Consider the following 19,818-nt stretch of genomic DNA (forward strand, 5'->3'; position numbering starts at 1 on the left):
ATGCACAAGACTGTGTGAGAAAGAGAACTCAAAACTACAGGACCAATGAAATTATGTCTGTGAGAAAATTCAATTCAATTCATTCATGTCACAGCTGCAACAAGATGCTCTCACACCTATTGCTACCCCTAAGGCTTTTTATGAGTACACAGCATTGATTCCAGAGATCCATGTTTGCTCATTTTTAAAATCTTACACATGACAGAGACAGAGACAGACAGCTTGGTTCATTAAGAGTTAATGCATAGTGGAGCCATTATGATGACAATGGAGACCTGCAAACTCAAACTCCTGTAAAAGAGCTCATTGTAAAACGTCAACTCTTCCAAAAAGGCATTCAAGAGATAACCTCACCCTAATGTATCACATAAAAAACTCGAGAGAGGGCTTTTAACAAACGGCCAGTCAACAAAATTAACGAGGTAGCATGAAACGTTGCCGACGGAATAACAATGTACAAAGATGTATTAAGAAGATGAGTCAAAGATGAGTGCTTTCATCTCTAAACCTCGCATGAGCACACAGGCAAACACACATACACAGGTGCCGGGTCGAGAGGTGGGACACTTACGGAGAGAAGGACAAGAGCTGAGCAGCGAAGGTGGTTCCTCATCATCTTCAAGGTAATCTTCTATGAACATAAGATCTGTGAGAGAAAGAGGACGTGGCCAGGTCAGAGGGCATGAAACACAACCCCAGAAAATGGATGAGGAGTTTTCCCATCTTCCACCAGCAAGACGAAGGTGACAGGATTCAAAAACACGTCACCTTACAAAACAATTCAAGGTCAAACGATTGTTCACTTTATAAAACAGATGATGTCGGATTACCATTGCAAAACATCCTTCTTGGATTCAGGATTTACACACTATGAACCTGTATTTCATTTTGCATTTCATGTTTGCGAGTGGGAAAATGGAAAAGGACCCTCAAAGTCCTTTCCAGAGACAGCCATTAAATTCCTCACATCATTCCACATGTCCCTCTCTGCCACCAGAAATGTTTCTTTGCTTTTTTTACTACACAGACCTCAGACAGAGGCTTCAAACGTTCAAATCAAAGATGCGTGATACATTTATAACAAGCGAGGAAACAATGTTGCATAAGCGGGTTTCACAACATGCAGTACTTTGCATGTGGCGTGAATCTTTGCATGATTTAATTTGCCGCTGTAAAACTTTTTTCACACAAGCGTCTTTTGCCATCACCCACCTCTGAATCACACCTCGCAAAGACCTGGTTTCAAAAGTTTGGACAAAACAAACAGCGGTAAATAGCATTTACAAAAAGCCTGGCGATGAATAAACACAGGTTGCTACACGAGTCGTGAATGTAGAGGCATGACACAAATACTCAGGGGTTACTAAAAATGGACACTTGGGTTTCTGTGGTTTTCTGTTTGCTACTTCAATGACTTATTTTTAGAGGGCTCCCAGTCACGGTCAGACCGGGACAGAGTCCAATGGCTTCCTGAGAGCACTGGGCACAAGAGGATGGTGAAACAGACTGCAGGGTCTTATAGGAGATAGACTTTTCCTTCAAAAACCACTATGACAGCAGCCTCTTAATGTGGACTGTGGGCCTGATGGACACGTGGTATTAATACCGCAGTAAAAAATTCAATAAGAATCAAACTTTTGCTAAACAATTTAACTTACTGAAATACTACTGTTAAAATAAGAATATTTAAAATCCATTTTCATTCCTTTCTTAACATAGTATAGGAAGCAATTCTGCTTTTGCTTTTTTACAATTAATTTTGCTTTTTTAAGATAAAAACTTCTTTAAAAAACAAAGCCTTCGGATAAATGAGATCCCACTAAACCTTCAGATAAATGGGATCATACTTAGAAATTTTCTACATCTAAGAAAAAGAATATAACTTGTGGGAAATCATAAATTTTAATAATGAAAAATTTCTGTTTTTTTTTTCTTCTTTCGTTTTCTTCCATTGTGTAATGCGTGATACGCCCCGGCACTGACTCAATTACAGTGGGCTGAGAAGTCAAGCTCAGACATCCCTCTCTGGGGTTCATGCCAGCTGTGGGAGGCACACTGGCAGTGGGAGGAGAAGGCACTGAGTGTACCTCCACTCTTCCTCTTCCCTCTCCTTCCCCTCAACCTGTGCCCTGACCTCCACGTGAAAATCCCACACATTCTAAACCCTCGCTTTCTCTCAACTCTGACCCCACACTCACGTTCACCCCCAAGCCCCTGTACCCCCCCCCCCCCCCCCCCCCCCCTCACACAAAGGGGGGGCGTTCTCAACCCCAGACTTAGCAACGCCCGCCGGGCCCTGGGCCAGAGATCATCTGAGGTGAGAGTTACGGAAAAACAACCTCCAGGCGATAATCGCTTTATTTTCCCAAAGCCCACTGCTCTTATACTCATATCAGATATGAGCTCGGAGGATGCGCAGTGGCATGCTAAAGAAAGCAATTATTCATGTCTGGCCCACAATCAATATGAATCACATGGAGCTAATATCGCTACAAAGAAAACATTGCAAAGGTCTCTGAAAAAAGAGCACACATCTACCCCTGGAAATTAATACATAACTGAAGTTGCTTGTTATGACAGAATCTTGATTCATTGCGGAAATAACAAGTAGACAGTTATGACTGGGAAGACATAATTACACACAACAGAAGCTAATGCAAAACAGGAATCTTGCAGCACTTGCTAATAACTGTTCAAACTAATTCTACTCAGCAGGAGTAAGTAAAAAAACTAACACACTTCTCAGCAACAAAACAATTGTGATGGACACATTTGTCTCTCCTCAGGTCAGTGAGGTATAATGATGTGAAGTGTACTCATGTCAAACATTTTTGACAATGATTGTAACTTTTTCGAAATTCAAATAATTTCAAAATTATCACAACAATAAAAATTGTATGAGTTATGCTGATGTACCCCCTAATATTACTGTTTAACCTTTGAGAAATATGTGCTTTTCGATGCATTGATAAGGCCTGGAAGATGGTGGTCAATTCAGCTGTATAAATAAGTGAATGAAGTGTTCTTTGCAGAAGATAAAAAATGCAATTCAGTATGAACATCAGTGAAATCGCCCCTAAATAAAGATGAGTGAGCAATGCTTAAATATAATGTAAAGTAAATTCAGGTCATTCCAAATAACCTTTCTTTTATCTGAGTTTATCTGAAAGTGATCCAAGAGCAAGAATCAGTGGAAGTGTTATGTGCCAAACTTACCCCAGAACTGCAGAATTGGACTGGTTCAACCCCTCAGTAATGGAGGGATGCGATTGAGAGGTGAGTCAATCAAAGCAAAAAGACTGAGCACTGTACCTGTCTGAGACGAACTGTCATCACTTATACCATCACTCACCACCAAACCACGCCTCTCAGCGGAGGCTCCACCCATGACTGCCCTCCATGGCACCAACTGGCATTAAAGGGCCAATTCAAATGGCCTAGAAGATAATGAGGGTTCACTTGTAGGCTTGCACAGCCTTTTCTATTGGTAGCAAACTCTCCACTAACCAGTCAACAACTAAAGAGAGAAAATCTATTCCATGTGCCACCCCTGGACACCCTCAGACACACACAGGCACGTGCACACACCCCCAAACTCATATGCTCATACACACATCCATGCACTCACATACATACAAATACAAGTGTCCATACAATGCACACACAAGTATAGACCATACCTTACACATCCACACACACTCATAAACACACTCACATTCACACGCTTGAAGGCACATACACCCAAGCGCACGCGTATGCACACACACACAGACACACACTCTGTACATACAAACACAGACAAGAGGGGCACAGCAGCAATACCTTGTAACCACTGTTGTTTGTAAGAGCTCTTTGCATCAATAATAATGCCAGCTGTCTGCAAACCTGGTAAAAAACATGCTTCCCTATTTTCAGTGAAGTCAGAACATAAGTAAGAGCCGGGATGACCTCTCCCTGCTTTGCTCCACAGTTCAGAGAGAGAGAGAGACATGCTTGACTGCTAAAAAAAAATCACCAGCATGTTTTGCACTGTGGTTAAATACAACAGTCATGTAAGCCACTGTGGCAAAAATGTTGCTCACTCACTCCAAAGAGCCCAAAAATGGCAGCCTGCGTGCAGCAGGGACAAGTGGCTTCATCAGTCTCTAGTGACATTCCAAAGAAATGGGTCCCAGCTCGTTTTACATGCAAGAGCTAATGTAAAGATTACCCAAACTGCTTAGTTTCTTTGGAAAAAAAGGATTAGTTTTTGGCAACACCTAAATATGCGTTCTGCTGTAAATGAGGGTGTGTTTAAAATAATGTGCAGTTCCTGTAATTTCAGGAAGAGAGAAAATGAAACCCCCCCTCCTCTCCAACCACCACTCAGGCAAAAAAATCAGGACTCCTCTATGCGTGGCACACAGAAGAGCAGTATGCATCGCGTGCCAAAGAGATGTAAATTTAGCTCCCACGAGGAACTATCTCCTTCGTTAAAATCACATAAAGCTGAAAGGAAATATAATTACAGCTTGTTGTGTTTCTTGGTGGATATTGCTTTATTTTGTGGTTTTGGTAACGCTCTGGGAAAAAAAACACAAAAACAACAATAAAATCACCTACAATTACGAATGCCTTTTTGGAAAGCGTCAAGCGACAAACTGGACGGGGCCGGGTTCTGGAGGCGGGTGGCGACAGCTCGGGAGCGACTCCGACGAGATTTTGGAAGCGGCCCTGTGCAGAGCCCGCCGGCTTTCAAAGCCACGCTTCCCCGGCTCCGTCCAGCTCTCGGCCCACTCTCGGCCCACTCTGTCCTCACCAATGTGGGGGTGTCTGCAGACGGAGAGCCAGCGCCCCGGGCGGCACACGGGACCGACATCCGGCACAGGAATTTCCCTGACAGCGCTGGGCCCAAAGCCTCTTTCTGCAGGGGACATTACGCCTGTGTCATTTGCTGAGCAGAAGCGGTCCCCGGGCTGTAGGACAATGGTCCCTGTCAGTGTTTGGCTTAGTCTGTAGCCGGTGTAAAGAGGGGAAAATTGGCTCTGATCTCCCTCTGCTCTGCTGGGCTTTGCGTATGTAACACAGTGAGTGACGTCTAAAGGATTACCTGGCCAGACAGTATTTCCCACCACCCTACTCCACTGCAGTGTAAACGGCAGAGCTTTTCTCCTGTTTCCATTTAAAAATGCAAGAGTATTTCAGGAAGAATAGGTTTGAGACCTGAGCAGGAACGGGTGGGCTGGGTAGGATACCGAACCTAGGGGTGGGAAATCATTGGACATAAGTCCATTATGAAGGACATGTTTGCCAGGATAAGGCACTTCATCTAAATGCTTCATGCTCAAACACGTATGTATACGGCAACAAAATCTACAATGCAAGCTGTCCTTGATAAAGGTGTACTCACAAAAATGTCCTTTTGGAGTCAAACGATATGCAGTTTGACCCTGATTAACATAAAAGAACCATAAAAAAATAACCTATTCCTATACAAGGCTTTGATGATGTCAGAGGGGCATACGCAATTGCCAAGTTCAGAAGATACACAGTTCATATTGAGTTTTGTTCAAATCAAAGGTGAGGACAGATCAGTTCTATACAGAACACGGAATGACTCCATCCTGAGTTATGATTGTCCTGCATGAATTATTGCATCAACAATAAACAGAATATTGGTAAGACTCTATGTCTTTTACATTTTACACGTGTATATCAAATGCAGTACTGTTCGTCTGGTTCATTAAATCGCTGACAGGCAACAGCTTTCCCCGTCAAGGGCCACAGCTACATTCTGTCTGAGGGCAAAAGGGCTAGAGGAGCCCTCCCAAGTCAAATGCAGCGCTTCATGCACGGCCCAAGACCACAGCATGTGCAACCTCCGCATGCAATTTAATGCCTTCATTTGTGCCTTTCAACCAATGCCATTTCTGTGATGCACTTAAAAATAGGCAGACACTTTCTTGTCCTCCTCCACAGTTTGCTGTCTCACTCCCTCTCTTCTTTGGAGCTGACAGTCCTGAAATTACAGTTTATTGTCTTCCATATCCTTCTCGTTTCACACCCCTTGCCAGCCATGTGCTTCCCAACACCACAACCCCTTTGTAATCGGCATGCACGAAACAACTGTAAATTAAATTAAATTATTGCTACAAAAGAACAAGAACAACAACAAAAAAAAAAAAAACACAAGGCGAGCAAAAGAGGCTTTGTGGAAACTTGTAAACTGTTTCCTTTAGATTTCTTTTATTTGATCGCATGGAAAAAAGACCCGCAATATATTGGAATAATCCAAAACATCAGGGGGAGGGGGGTGTTTTTGTCTGGTCAGCGGTGCAGCCCGGCCAAACACCCAGCCTTTGTTATGCTCCAAGGAAATGACAAATGGAAAATAAAGGGTGTGATGCCTCTTATTTGTCACTCACGTTTTGTTTGCATGTGGGCTCCAGAACAAGAGACGGCAAAAACAATTTAACGCCATGTGCATCATTCTGCTGTGGTCAGTGGGAGAGAGAAAAGAAAATCCAGCAGCATCCCAGCTCTGATGTCTGAGCCCTGTGAGCCCATAATGCCATTCTCCAGCGCACTCTAAAGCCCCGGGATTGAAAGAGGGGTGAACCATTCAAACAAAACTGCGTGCAACTACACGCAGCTCCTGTGCAATACAGATGCTGCTCGGGCCCTTGTTCTCCCTCACCTGGACTGCATTAACTTGCTCCTGGATCCTTGCTTCTACTGACATTATCTGGCTGCTTCAGCCTATACAGAAATCTACTGCTCAGGACGTCTTTTCAACAGGCCATCTACTACAGAGCTACCCCCTTCCCATCACCCTCCAATGGGTACCCACCGCGCCCTGGATCAGTTTCAAAGCCATGGACATAGTATACTGTGCTATCACCCTCCCTGCCCCTTTCCACTTACAGGAGCTGCTCTCCAGCTGCTGCCAGTATAATATGTTCCTCCACAGCTGGCTGTCTGAGCTAGGACACAACCACTCTCTTCTCTAGCCCCACAGTGGTAGAATGAACTACCCTCTCTACTCAGAAGTGCTGAGTCACTCACCACCTTCCTGCACCTGCCGAAGATGCAACCCTTTAGACTGCCCTTTAGACTGCCCACTTCCCAGACTTATTTATTCTTGATCTACCTTAGTTTAGTGCTTTAGTGCTGTAAAAGATACTTATTGCTTGTTGTCTTTGGTTTATTTTGCAATCAGTGTTTTAAATTGGACACTACATCTGCCCTCAGTCCTCTGTATAATGGCTGTTGTTATTACTGCTTATGGTTTTGCTCTTCCACCTACCATATTCTGTAAACCACCCTGGATTAGGGTGTCTGCCATAAAAAACAACAACAAACATAAAAATAACAAAATGGTTCCTCTACACAGTAAAACGAATGCAACAGCTATGTGGCATTTATTGAATAAGTAGAATATAATCTGTCCAGAATCTGCCTTTTTCTAGGATAGAAGCTGCCACAGTTCCCTAAGGTCAAGTATCTTATCCCCTCTGTCTGTATTTATTCTGGATTCAGAATCAGACTGGACTACAGCTCTGTTTAATTTTGTGTAAAACTATACCCATCCATTAAATCGTACTGAATGGGCATACAGACAGGACATTCCAGACTGACATTCTAGAATTGCTGCAGCTTCAGTGGCAGTTAAGTTTCAATTTGAACATTGACTGATGTGATCCTGTTTAACATGGCCACCTGGCTGCTACGCGCAATTAAACATTTCATTTAAATTGATACTAAACCATAAAACAGGCTGTTATAATTTAGTGTGTTGCAAAAACCGAACCATCTCATGGACAGAGGGACACTCTCCCTTCAGTTTTTGAGTTTTCACTTGCTCTGACATCAGAATGTTATGTTGCTCCTCTCCGGTCAAATGGAATAAACAGATACTTGATTTGGACTCCTTGAGGGCCATTATTTTCACGCTCTCCGAATGAGCCCTTAATGTATATTTTGGCCTTGGCGCCCTGGTGTCCACCCAGGCCTGAGTAAGTCATTTACACTTTACAAGACTGTTATTTCCTATCATTTCTGTTGAAATAGACAGCGTTTCCCTTCCACTCAGCCTCCTGTCGACACAGTGAGCTGATTCATTCTCTCTTTTCTGCACCTTTTGGTGTCAGTTTCTCCCTGTTAAATCAAACTCCAGTCACACTTGCATATTGTAGTCGAGACCTAATCTTTAAGCTCTGAAGCTCGAGCTGTGTAAGAGACCATACCTGAAAAAACGTTATCTAGGTATGATATCTATATATATTCTGGATATATCTGAACCAGAACAATCTGCTGAAAAAACTGACAGCAGAATGTAACAGACAGACATGGAGGTGGCAACACTCAGTGAAACAGGGAATGCAGTAGCAGACAGCTGAAACAGTAGGCTACTCAGACTCAGGAATTGCAGGCATGAACAAGCGACAATTGCTGTTTGTGTGACAAATGGGGTAATATTAGAAAAACAACGACTGTGTTGCAACAAATAGGATAGAGTGCACCTTGGGATGCCTTTGACAAAGGGACTGGTTTCATGAACCACAAGAGTTTCAGTGTCCATAATGGCCACAGCCTGCAGAAGATATAATTTATTATACCTAACCTCTGCTGGATAAGGCAACCTGAACCATCCAATCAGGGCTTGGAGGATAGGTAAGAAACTAGCCTACCATACAGCTAGAACTATGTAAACTCACTAGGCTATCTAGCAAATGCCCAATTTCTTATATTTTACCTTGAAGTGAGTTCTTGTGGTAAGAAAAATATTAACAGGAACAACAGATGAATTCATAAAATTATGTCCGAATTACTCTATACTTTAATGAAAGGTCCCAGGTTAGGGATTCTGCTTCTATGGGTGTAACAGAACAACAGGTAAACTAGATATGTGCAGGGAGTGAAAGAGTATCATTGGTGTACGTTTCCGTTAGAGGTCTGCCACAATGACATCAGCCCTAATCAGAGCCCAGAGACAAACAGGGCAGCACTGAGTCAGAGGGCAGCTGGGAGAAGGGCCGTGTCACAGCAAGGATAAAAGGACTCTACTGCATAATACACAGTATCCCCTGACCTTGCTGAAAAAGTCGTACTGGTTCTCCACACACCATCAATGCCTCACGTTCATTCTGAACTGAGTTATGTTAAATATAATGCACAAAGCTAGACATGCAACTACTGCACCGCAAGAACAGGAAGAGCTGATGACACCGTGGAAGCCACAAATTCTTGAAAGAATATGTCTGGTGGGGGACAGGAAATCCATTTTACCTTGACAAATCAGCTATAGAAAAAGGTTAACAAATGTGAGGAACGATTACAATACCTAGGGTTCACATGTGAAAAATGTTAAATGTACCCACATGTGTATGTTAAATAAGGAAAAAAGATCTAACTGAACCAAAAAATACAGGCTGGTTGTTGGCAAATGTGTATTTTTAACCACTGAAGGTCTTTTCTCATTTTTTGTGCGTGTGTACTGACAAAACCAGTGAGTGCTGGGAGCTTATGGGGCAAGTATCAAACCCTCACGAGGAGCCAAAACGCGGCAAAGGGCGCAACCTTCTCCTGGATGACCACCCAATTCTTCTGGTACGCCCTCTGTAATTACCCTCAGCAAAAAATGCTTAATTGCCCGCTGCCTTGCACTAATTAATGGATGCCGGTTGCCCTGGACAGCGGGGACCCAGTCACGTGTTGTAGCTGCTCTTGAGGATCGATTGTCGGCAGGAGGAGGAGGAGCGCAGCTTCCTGTCACATGCCGACGCCCCTGCATTCTGCCCTAGCCAACCTCAACAAGCCCTGCGACCATAATTAGGGCTCCGAACAGAACTGAAATAATCCACCCCCGCTATTTCTGGTCCTTGCGGTTTGCATTAAAACATTTAAAACTGTTTAATGCATTCAACCACATGAAGACAGAGTGACACGCCGCATGAGACCTTGGATGCCACAAATGCGTACAGATTAGAGGGATACGCTGCTGAAGAGATGCAATCGCTTAGGCTGCATGTCTACTACAGTCTACCAAGAGAAAATTAAGACTTCCTTCTTAAATCAATGCAATGTCATGTAATGGGAGGCTTGACAGCCACCATGCATTTCAAAGAGGACAAAGAACAGAGGTGGCTCTATACAGCACACAAAGGCGCGTTCCTCTCAGTGCATGTTTCCCTGGGGGAGACTGATGGAGTGGCACCGGCCTGCATGCCGAGCACGCTTCAGCCCCGGTGCCCAGTGGGGACCGCCCCACAGAAACGCCCGGAGTGTAATTAAGCCATCGATCTCCTTGTCATGTCTGAAGCATTCTGACAAAACCGCTCTTTCAATATCCATGCCATGGCCCTGCCGGAGAGATTCCCACTTCAAAACTTCTGTCCGAGTCCAACCCTTCAGCCTCTGGGCCTGGAGTATGCCGTAATTAGAGATAAACGAGCAAAAAACTCGCTCCAGTTGCCGAGTCGCCTGACATGAACCGCTGTGTGTGTACGCTTGACCCTGGCGCTTTTGGATGTGCAGCTGAGTGTCTGCTTTCTGGGCTACCCAAAATAACAGCATCAAGACTAGGTTGTGTAAGCTACGAACAAAACAGACCAAAAGGGTTGACAAAGCAGAGTGCCGTCTTTCTATAAAACAGTTACAAGAGTGGAAGACTTTCTCTTCATTTCATGCACGGGTTGGTGCCGGTGACAGTGACGCTGATTTTTGGGGAAAGGAGGAAATTCATCACAGCAGCCAGTCCTCAGACACCTCCTGTACCTGCATGAGGCATCATTTGGTCAGTGACGCCAACAGAAATCTCTAGCCTGTTTTGGGTATTCACAGAGTGGCATTAAAATTGAAAACCACAAACTGCATGAAAAAATGTGCAAAATGCTATTACCTCAAACCAAACCTAATCACTGCTCTTATGTTTTTGTGACATGGCAGAATCTGAGCCAAAATGGAGCATGGCCAAATCAAGACTTTATGTAACTGCAACCATGTCAAAGAGTGTTGCATCTTAAAACATAAAACCACAAAGTAATGACATAGCCCAGTGCTGGAAAACTAAAAGCTGTCTCCTCCTGTTCATGTAGGGACCGAACATAAATTTTTATTTATATATATATATATATATATATATATATATATATATATATATATATATATATATATATATATATATATATGTGTATATAGACAGAGTCATACACATACATCTACAATTATTCACACCTTTGGAAAAGTGTAACAAAATGTATAAATGAATTAACAGAAGAAATGCAATTGTGCAACGAGTATTTTGTTAAATTAAATAATATGCATAACAGTACTATCACATTGCGTCTAGCAACCAATAATTGTAGATCAGAGATGTTTACACCTTGTAATTTTCTAAAAATAAAATTCTGTCAATGTGGCCCTAATTCTGTGCAAGTCCCCATTTTCTGGAAGCTAAAGGACATTTTTGTAACTTTATAACACAGGCACCGGTGTTAACACACCACACATAAAAGGTGGTTAGGCACAAAAGCAATCTTTTAGTAGCCTTCAGCATCATGGTTTAAGTCATAAAGTGGTCTGTAATTTTCAGGATCATTGACCCCAACACGTCAAGAGATGGCTATAAAAAATATTCACAAGAAAATGAGTTGTGAGTTTCCACTGTACCATCTACTATCAAGAAGTTACTGGCTAGCAGTTAGGACACTACTTTGTTATTGACAGGATGCAAGGAATTTTTACCACAATAAGCTGTGAGAGGTGGTTCAGGGGATGACTTAAAACCTAAAGGCAACTACTGAAGATGTTTGAGAAAGACCGGAACATTCACAACTGGTGGGAGGCAATATCTCACAAACAACCTTCAAGGAAGGAGTCTCTTCTGAAAGCAGACCACAAAAAAGTAAAAACCTACCAAACTGCATCTTAATAACACTTGGGACCATATTTTTTGTCAGGTGATATGGAGTTTGGTTTTAAAGACTTGCTAATCTGTGATATGTTTAGTGCATAGTAGGTAAAGCTCATGTTTAGAACATCCTTTCAAAAATGGAGAAGGATCTGTTCAGATGTGTGGTTATTTTACATTTTCTGAGTCTGATGCTGTTGTGGTAATCGAGGGAAATGTGGATTCAAAAATATACCTGAACACCTCAGCTAAAGACCTAAACCTAAATGTTTAAGTGAACATCAACATTCTGGGGCGGCTACCGCAGTACCTGCACCTCACTTCCACACAACACCAGAAAGCAGTCCACAAAAAAGAGGGAACAAACCTGAAAGTGCTGGGGGAGTGTTACAATGAGGAGCATTCAAAACACTCTCAAGAAATACCCGAAACTCATGAAGGACAAGAGTGGAGCCCTGCTTTGATACTAGGACCTGCTGGGTCCCTGCTGGGATATCTGCAGTTGCAGAACAAATTCACTCTGTAGCAATTAGTCAGGTGAAAGTAAAATTCATTTCAGTTCCTTCACTAACCTCAGGATAACCTTCAGTGTTCTTCTACTTCAATAAAGATGATACATGTTGATACCTTTTAACTTATGCTGTTTTGCTGTTTTAATTTATGTCTTACTGTGGTCAGCTAGGTGCTTTTGAACAATATTCATGAATTCTGCAAACATAGCCAAATCATGCTGCTTGTTTATGGGTATTGAATCAAAACTGCAAAACATTATCATTGTGGAATTTTAGAAAAAGGGAAAAATAAGCCAAGGTCTCAACATTCAGGCTTTCTAGGATTCAACATTTATTTTCGAATGTGTGAACTTATCAGCATCATTGTGATTAGAAAGCATGCACATTTTAAAAGAAAGTGTTGGCAATATAAATAAATGTGACACACTGACAACGCTTTCAATATTATATTGCTTCAGCATGGTTACAAACAGAAAATAGGACTTCTAGCTTGGTGGGATTGGAATGCATCGCCGCAGGCAGGAGCAGGACATTTTTTCTGAAGCATTGCAGAGGCAGGGGGGAATGTAATGCAGGTGGCACTGGCACCCAATGCACAAACTGGACTGGAAAAAAACAAACAGTCCCACACAGGGCTATAAAAGTAAGCATCTGCTCATGGTCGTCAAAGACAAAGGAGGATGCAGAAAGACAGATTACATCTAGCATATTTTCATTTATTTGTGCAAGGAAATAATGCTTCTGGCACACTTGCATTTCTTCTCCTCCTTTTCGCAATGGTTTAGTTCAGGTCCACATTCATTTGGAAGCCACGGCGGGTGTAGTTATACATTTCCATATGTGCGTATGAGAATATGTTTATAGATACACATACATACTTGATGAGTAAAGAAGAAACTAGCGTCAACAGATTGGTGAGAAAACAGTATTTTGGGAGAAGCCCTTATCAGGAGGTAGGTGAGGGAACGAGGCGGTAACTGCCACCTGCGGCTGCTAAACACACATCCACATGCACAACAAAAACAGCCCACAAAGACCATCGTTGACAATATATACACATAAATTTTTTTTTGCCAAGTGTTTACATGAGGGGATGGATTTCCTGAAACATTACGGCCAGACAACAGTGGGCCAGCAGCTTAGGTGGGACAGATAACACCATCAAACAAACCCAGTCTCATTGAGAGAGATGGGAAAATGTATCCACGTCTACCATGGGCACAACCAGTGGCGCAGGTCTTATTTTCTCCATTCACTGGACCACTGCTGGCAGACAGGTGGAGCACGAGAAAAACAGTCTGTCAGGTATACTAGGGATTCACTGACATTTGGGTTGAATGTTTTATGCATCAGATGCTTCACTTGAGGAGTCAATGCCATGACGAATGACGAATACCACTGACACTGAGGGTGTGCTGTTGAAAATGTGAGGTGGGTAAGACCTCACAACCTCGGAGACGCACTAACATGTCTCCTTCAGCTCTCTTTGATAAGCATATTATTTCATACTGACTCTCATTCCAGAGCATTAATCAGAAATGCACAACGCTGGCCAGAAATTATGTAATAAGGGAGAGAACAAAGCCCCAGCTGCAAGGTGACTGATCCTGAAACAGGAGATTGTGACAGCAAAAAGGAGAAAACTGGACTATTAAATACAGCAAATTGTACTTAGTTAAGTGTGAATGTGTGTGTATGTGTGTGTGTGTGTGCGTGCGCGTGTGCGTGTGTGTATGTCTGTGTGTATACGGTATGATAATACCACAGTAGTTGATGCAGTAGTTTGCCTCACAGCAGCTTTGGACACAGTGCCAAGAATGCCGACTGCATGGAGACCAACACAAGCATGCGCACACAGTCCAACACTTTACAAAAGGGTCATGAACTTTATTATACAGCAGTGAAAATCAGTTTATGGGCACTGAAAAAAAAGGCTGAAAGTTGTTTTCTTTCCTGTAGGAATAATTCTTGCCATTTCATTGTGTGTCCCTGTCCCCCTTAACACAAACAAACTGTGTCCACATGCTTGTACATTACAATTACAATGAACGAAGAATTAAGAAAGGTCTGAATATACCCTCTCAGGCCATTCAGTTCTGCCCCTCTTTAGCCTGCCAACACATGCAGAAAAATATCAATCAGAAAACTGAATCACCCCCACAAGGCAACAGTCAATAACATTAGTTTACTAAATGCTGCAAAGGGTCAAGCCTTCATTTATAGATTTACACCTTTCTGACTCTCCATGATCATACAAAAACAGTTCAGATCCTTAGTCAAGGTCTGTGCTCATTGCTAATAACAGCACAAACAGTGTATTTGTATGTGTGGTTACAGTGACATCATAAGCATTAAATCCGCACACACACCAGTATAATGACAGCATCAGTGCATTTACACCTGTGGCAATGACATCCTAACCATAAAGTATCAGTAACCTTGTTTGTTTGGGTAGTGAATGTTATCTGTCTATTGCTGTTTGTTGCGGCTACCTCTAAGGCTTCCCTGTTTTTACATGCATGCCATTATGTTTGCGGTGTTATCAGTGGGTACAGTATATATAAGAAATGTGCACAGTAGGTTGAGATTTGTATGACAAAAGCCAGCTATGAATACTCTACACCGAGATCATTTTCAGCTTTGAGAGACAAAAATGTGTCATGACGTACCTCTGGCAACAACTGCACTCATTACATGGGTATAGTGTGTTTACAGTTTGAGGTGGAAGTGTTATGGAACAGCTACTCACACCTAAAAAAAATTAAAAGCGCCTAGGGTGGGTCTTTGACAGAATAAAACCCAGAGAAAGTGCCTGGTTGGACAAACAATGCTTTTCTAAACAGCCCTGTATGTCATGTTCTTTTTGGTTTATCTAATTCAGTAATCTTTCCCTAGTGTTATTTTTTCAAATTCTACGAGATAAATATAATTGAATATTTATAAACAACTGTAGGGTTATTTGGATCTCGATCCCTTACAAGAAAACAGCTTTGCATTATGCAAATTGAATATTCTTTACAGAGGCAAACTCATACAAAGTAAATGTTACCACTGCAGATCTAACCGACAACGCTGTTAACGCTAAGTAACATGGCTTTGTAATTTCGGCACGGCAGATATGACATGATATTTACCGCTCTATTGATGACTCAAGCCAGCACAAGATAACGACATCGAGTGAGATCAGAAAATGCGCACTCGTCTCGTCATATTAACGTGAATTCAGTGAGGTAAAGAAACTCGTAGACAAACTATTGGCGCAATTATTTACTAAAGGAGAACAAATATGTTCCTTACAAATATGAAATAGTTAATATTTGCCGATAGAATAAAATCGCAGTGAAGCTGACGGTCTTTCCTTTCATCTAGGAGGTGCAATGGGTTAATAGGAAGAGATGGCAACTATAAAGTTGACGTTTGCTTGATCAAATTGAACGAAAGTGAAAAGTTATTGCAAATCAATGAATCGGGGAAAAATACGCGCCCGAGGTAAGATCTGTGATACTCGTTAAGGTCACGGCTAATATCTCTTCTCTCACACACAAAATAAAAGTTTCTGCAGGCCCAATCGAAAGAAATGTTAGTTTTCCGTTTCAGTCTTCGTTGGCAAAACGTTTATTGATTAGCTATTTCTTAGCATGCTGCTTAGTTAACATGAAGCCTGGACAGCTTGTGTTTAGATTGTTAGATCTGTGATTGCCTATCTACCCCAGTATTTTAGTTACTATCCATGTCATAAGCAACTTGGTAGCAAAAAAGTGATGAGTCAAATGTTTGAAGTCACCCCTACTGCAATCTTCATTTCACGACAGCTCACTAACGTTTGAAAAGAAAACGATTCAATCTAAAATGCTTACAGGAGGGCAAGCTAGTTATGATAATTATGCGCATTCGAGGAGGGATCAGTGTTTAGCTGTGTGACATTGTGACTGTCATAACGTCAGAACAAAAACCGCATAGGGGTGCAGTTTTAAAGGTGGCCTGATACTGAGGCATTTTCCAAAGCGGACAGCAAACTTTATACCGTTAACAGCGGCTACATTTTATTCAGACAGCTAAATAAAACATCATCCCCTGCTTATTCACCGGATTAGCTACCACAACAAATAAAAAGTGAATGATACTGCGAAATTTGGTAGCCAGTACTAACGCTGGACTATATCGGTTGTCTGGATCGACTCCCCTAGCCGGCTAATGTTAGCTAATTAAAATAAAAACTAAACTCACTAAGGTCCAAAACAAATTAGACTATGGTCGTGGTAAATAGCTAGCGTAAGCTACCTAACGTTCAAAACAGAACTAACAGGTTAGGTTAGCTATTCAAATAGTCACATTCTGTATGAAAAATAAAACAAGAAGCGGAAAAAGTAACGTTAGCCAGCTAGCTAATTTTTTAACTTGAACGAAACATTCGTTTAACTAACGTTACTTAGATAACGTTTCGCAGCTACTTTCCTGCCTGTTGTTAAATCATTCTTTGTGATTATCCCACTAGCATGGGTGGTCATTTACTTAACTAGCTAGCTTTGTTACATGTTATTAAAAGGGCAAACATTTAACACTCAGCCAGCAGTACGACCAAAGCCCTACTGAAGCGCGGCACTGACATGCGGCACAGACACTCACTTTGTTCTGCGAAGGCAGAAGATAAAATGATGCTATTAGAAAAATCTTCGTCAAAAAGTTTCAAGCTTACCTGATTGGTGGATAGTAAGAGCTAAATCAATGGTCTATAATAATCATCGTTTCACGTGTAACACTTATATTTTAAATGACTGCTAGTTCTGTTTAGACATTACAAAAAAAGAAAATGCCGGTAGGAAGTGCCCTTGCGAGCTCCCCTCTTTGAGATCCAAAATTTGAATACGGTAAACTGAATGGGTGGCTCATAGTCTGCGACGTCATCGGGTGAAACCCGACCCGCCCGCAATAAGCCACGCCCCCTTTTACTCACGGCTCTGACTCGGCGCTCACGAGTCAATGCGGGAAATGGAAATCGTGGTCATAGGGGTTACTATATGTCGGGGAGTGATCCGCTTCGAGTCAACTATGACAGAAGCACTTCAGATTCCCCTCCACACACCGTGCCATTCAGTGTGAGGCATGTTCAAAAGGACGGCAATGACGTACGCGTTCAGTTGTGACATTTGTATGTCGTGAAACTAAATCTGGCACTACGATAAAAGAATCTATTCAATCTTTAGTCTATTATTCAAACCTCGAACAAATGACAGTGCTTGCTGTGTCCGCATTTCCAAGTGTAATGATTTTAAATAACAAAATAAACTCTTTGTCCTTGGTATGTATGTCTGCATGGGGGGTTGGGGGCAATGTTATCCTCTCCCTTCAGGACAGTGAATTAGTGTTAGTCTGCAGCTGCAGTGTCCACCTGGCTTGTAAGGCTTGTCTGTTAATTCACAGCAGAGAGTGACGTCCAGGCGGGACTCTGCCCAGGCAGAGGGAGCAGACGGACTGAGGCTCAGGGAAAGCTCCAGGATAGAAAGCTCATTTGGAGGTAAGCACCTACCTTGTCAGTCCCCATCACCAGCCGGCAGTCGTGACCCCAATCTCAACTGGGTAAAGGACAGAATTGATGTAGTACCCAAGCATGGAAGTAGTGGACAGTATTATAAAAGTCTTTGGTGTAATTCAGGTAGCCATTAAACCCACACAGTTCTGATTCTGATATTAGAAGAACTATACCTTTACTGAGGGCCTGTTGACAATTTCTTCTGTAAAGGTAATACTGTGGTGCTACCATTTGTCAATATGAAAATTCTTCCATCAAAGACTTGAGTGTATCAAGTAGTCTACCAATAATGTTGGTAAAATGTCAGGGTTCAATTACTGGCAAATGGAAATTATTACAACCATTCATTTTTGTGCATCTTAGCCATGTAACAATTTTTCTGGCTATATGTATATCACAACTAAAATCAACACCGATCAAAGCTGTATATTTCAATATAAGGTATTTGCATTGTTTCTTCTGAAGGCCTCCATGGCTGAGAGGTAAAAATTAGAGCTACCTGCCTGTGAGACGCTGATGACGGCCAATTTTATAGATGAGTGCAGAAAGTTAGTGGTGACATCATTTGGTGCTTTCAGAATACTAATCTACACATTTCTCTGCATTCCTCTCCTCTGGTGCATATGTTACTGCAGAGAGAAAATGGCAAAAAGCTGGATGATATAACACTGGGGCCAGGCTGGGGGTGATTCATTACAATCCACGTTTTTATTGAATTCAAGGGATCATTCACTAAACTTTAATAAACAACAAATTTAGGGGGTGTTATTTGCAAGTCTGGTATTTCTGTCAAACATTTTACTGGTTTCACCTTCAACAGTAACTCTAATATATTAAGGATGTTCTTGTTGCCAAACATTGGTCTCATTCTTATTCACTTTGTTTGAAATTGTTTGAAATCTACCATCTCAGAATGAAATCAACTCTATAAATCATTAATTAACAAAAAACATGACACTGCTTTCTACTTAAAAAGGCAGTCCTGCTACCTTCTGAGCTGACTGGTGGTATTTGGGAGAAGGTACCTGTGGCTGAAGAGAGTAAGTAAAGTTGGAGAGGGGAGCTGAAGAGAGAGAAGTCTAGAATGTACTTTGACAGGAACTCCATGAATTATCGCAGAATACCATGAGGAAAAATGTCAAGCAGGTGACATATCAGTATCTTATTGTATCAAAAGCCAACAAAGGTCCATTGACGGTTTCCATGAGACTTGTGTGTTCCATTCATAAAGTGTATTCACACATTCACAAGCTTGTGCTGCGGCCCAACATGTGAGAGGGAGCAGTGTCCAGGATCCAACTGCATTGCTCACAGTCTGTCAAACGCACACAAAATGTCTCACACTGCTTACTGGTGCCGGTGAAAAGCATTACTGAACACTGACTGCACAGACATAAAAACAGGAAAAACAGGACCTCTGTTAAAAAGGAAAAGGAAACACACATAAGGACTTGTGCTGCTGTTTGTCAATGTGATCGTATTGTCAGCGTTGACGATGGCTCCAAACAGTCATTTATTCAGCTAATCTGTATCCTTTTACATTGCAGACATAATGAGACATCACTCTCAGAAGATAAATGCCTTGATGCCTACTGGTAAGTTTACAAAATACAGTTTGGCCACTGTTCTGATAACTTTTAGGTATCTCTTTTTGGTGCAATGGTACTAATTTTAAAAAGAACCAACTACTATATAGCACTGCATTACTGCCAAGGCCCCAGTATTTTGTAATGTAAGGTTTTATTCACAACACAAAAGTCTTGCAGTGACAGTGAGGGGAAAATTTTCTGTTTTCATTGACAGGGCCATGCTTTTTGTCCTTTATACTGAACACGTTTTAACCCCTTCCATTCAAATGGGCTCCAGGTACAGCCTTTCATGTGAAA

At 42.0% G+C, this 19,818-nt stretch overlaps 1 protein-coding gene across 2 annotated transcripts in view; it reads right to left on the reverse strand.

Moving 5' to 3' along the window:
• Nucleotides 1–17,255, reverse strand: part of relt (RELT TNF receptor) — a 31,217-nt gene extending 13,962 nt beyond the window's left edge. For both annotated transcript variants that reach the window (XM_036535999.1, XM_036535998.1), the window contains exons 1-2: nt 17,099–17,255; nt 572–646 (exon numbers count right to left, since the gene is read on the reverse strand). In XM_036535999.1, the coding sequence (XP_036391892.1) occupies nt 572–616 (45 nt within the window). In that variant the 5' untranslated portion in view covers nt 617–646; nt 17,099–17,255. The remainder of the gene's footprint in view (nt 1–571; nt 647–17,098) is intronic.
• Nucleotides 17,256–19,818: the final 2,563 nt, after the last annotated feature.

The sequence above is a fragment of the Megalops cyprinoides genome, chromosome 9, assembly GCF_013368585.1.
Source record: "Megalops cyprinoides isolate fMegCyp1 chromosome 9, fMegCyp1.pri, whole genome shotgun sequence".
Lineage (NCBI taxonomy): Eukaryota > Metazoa > Chordata > Actinopteri > Elopiformes > Megalopidae > Megalops > Megalops cyprinoides.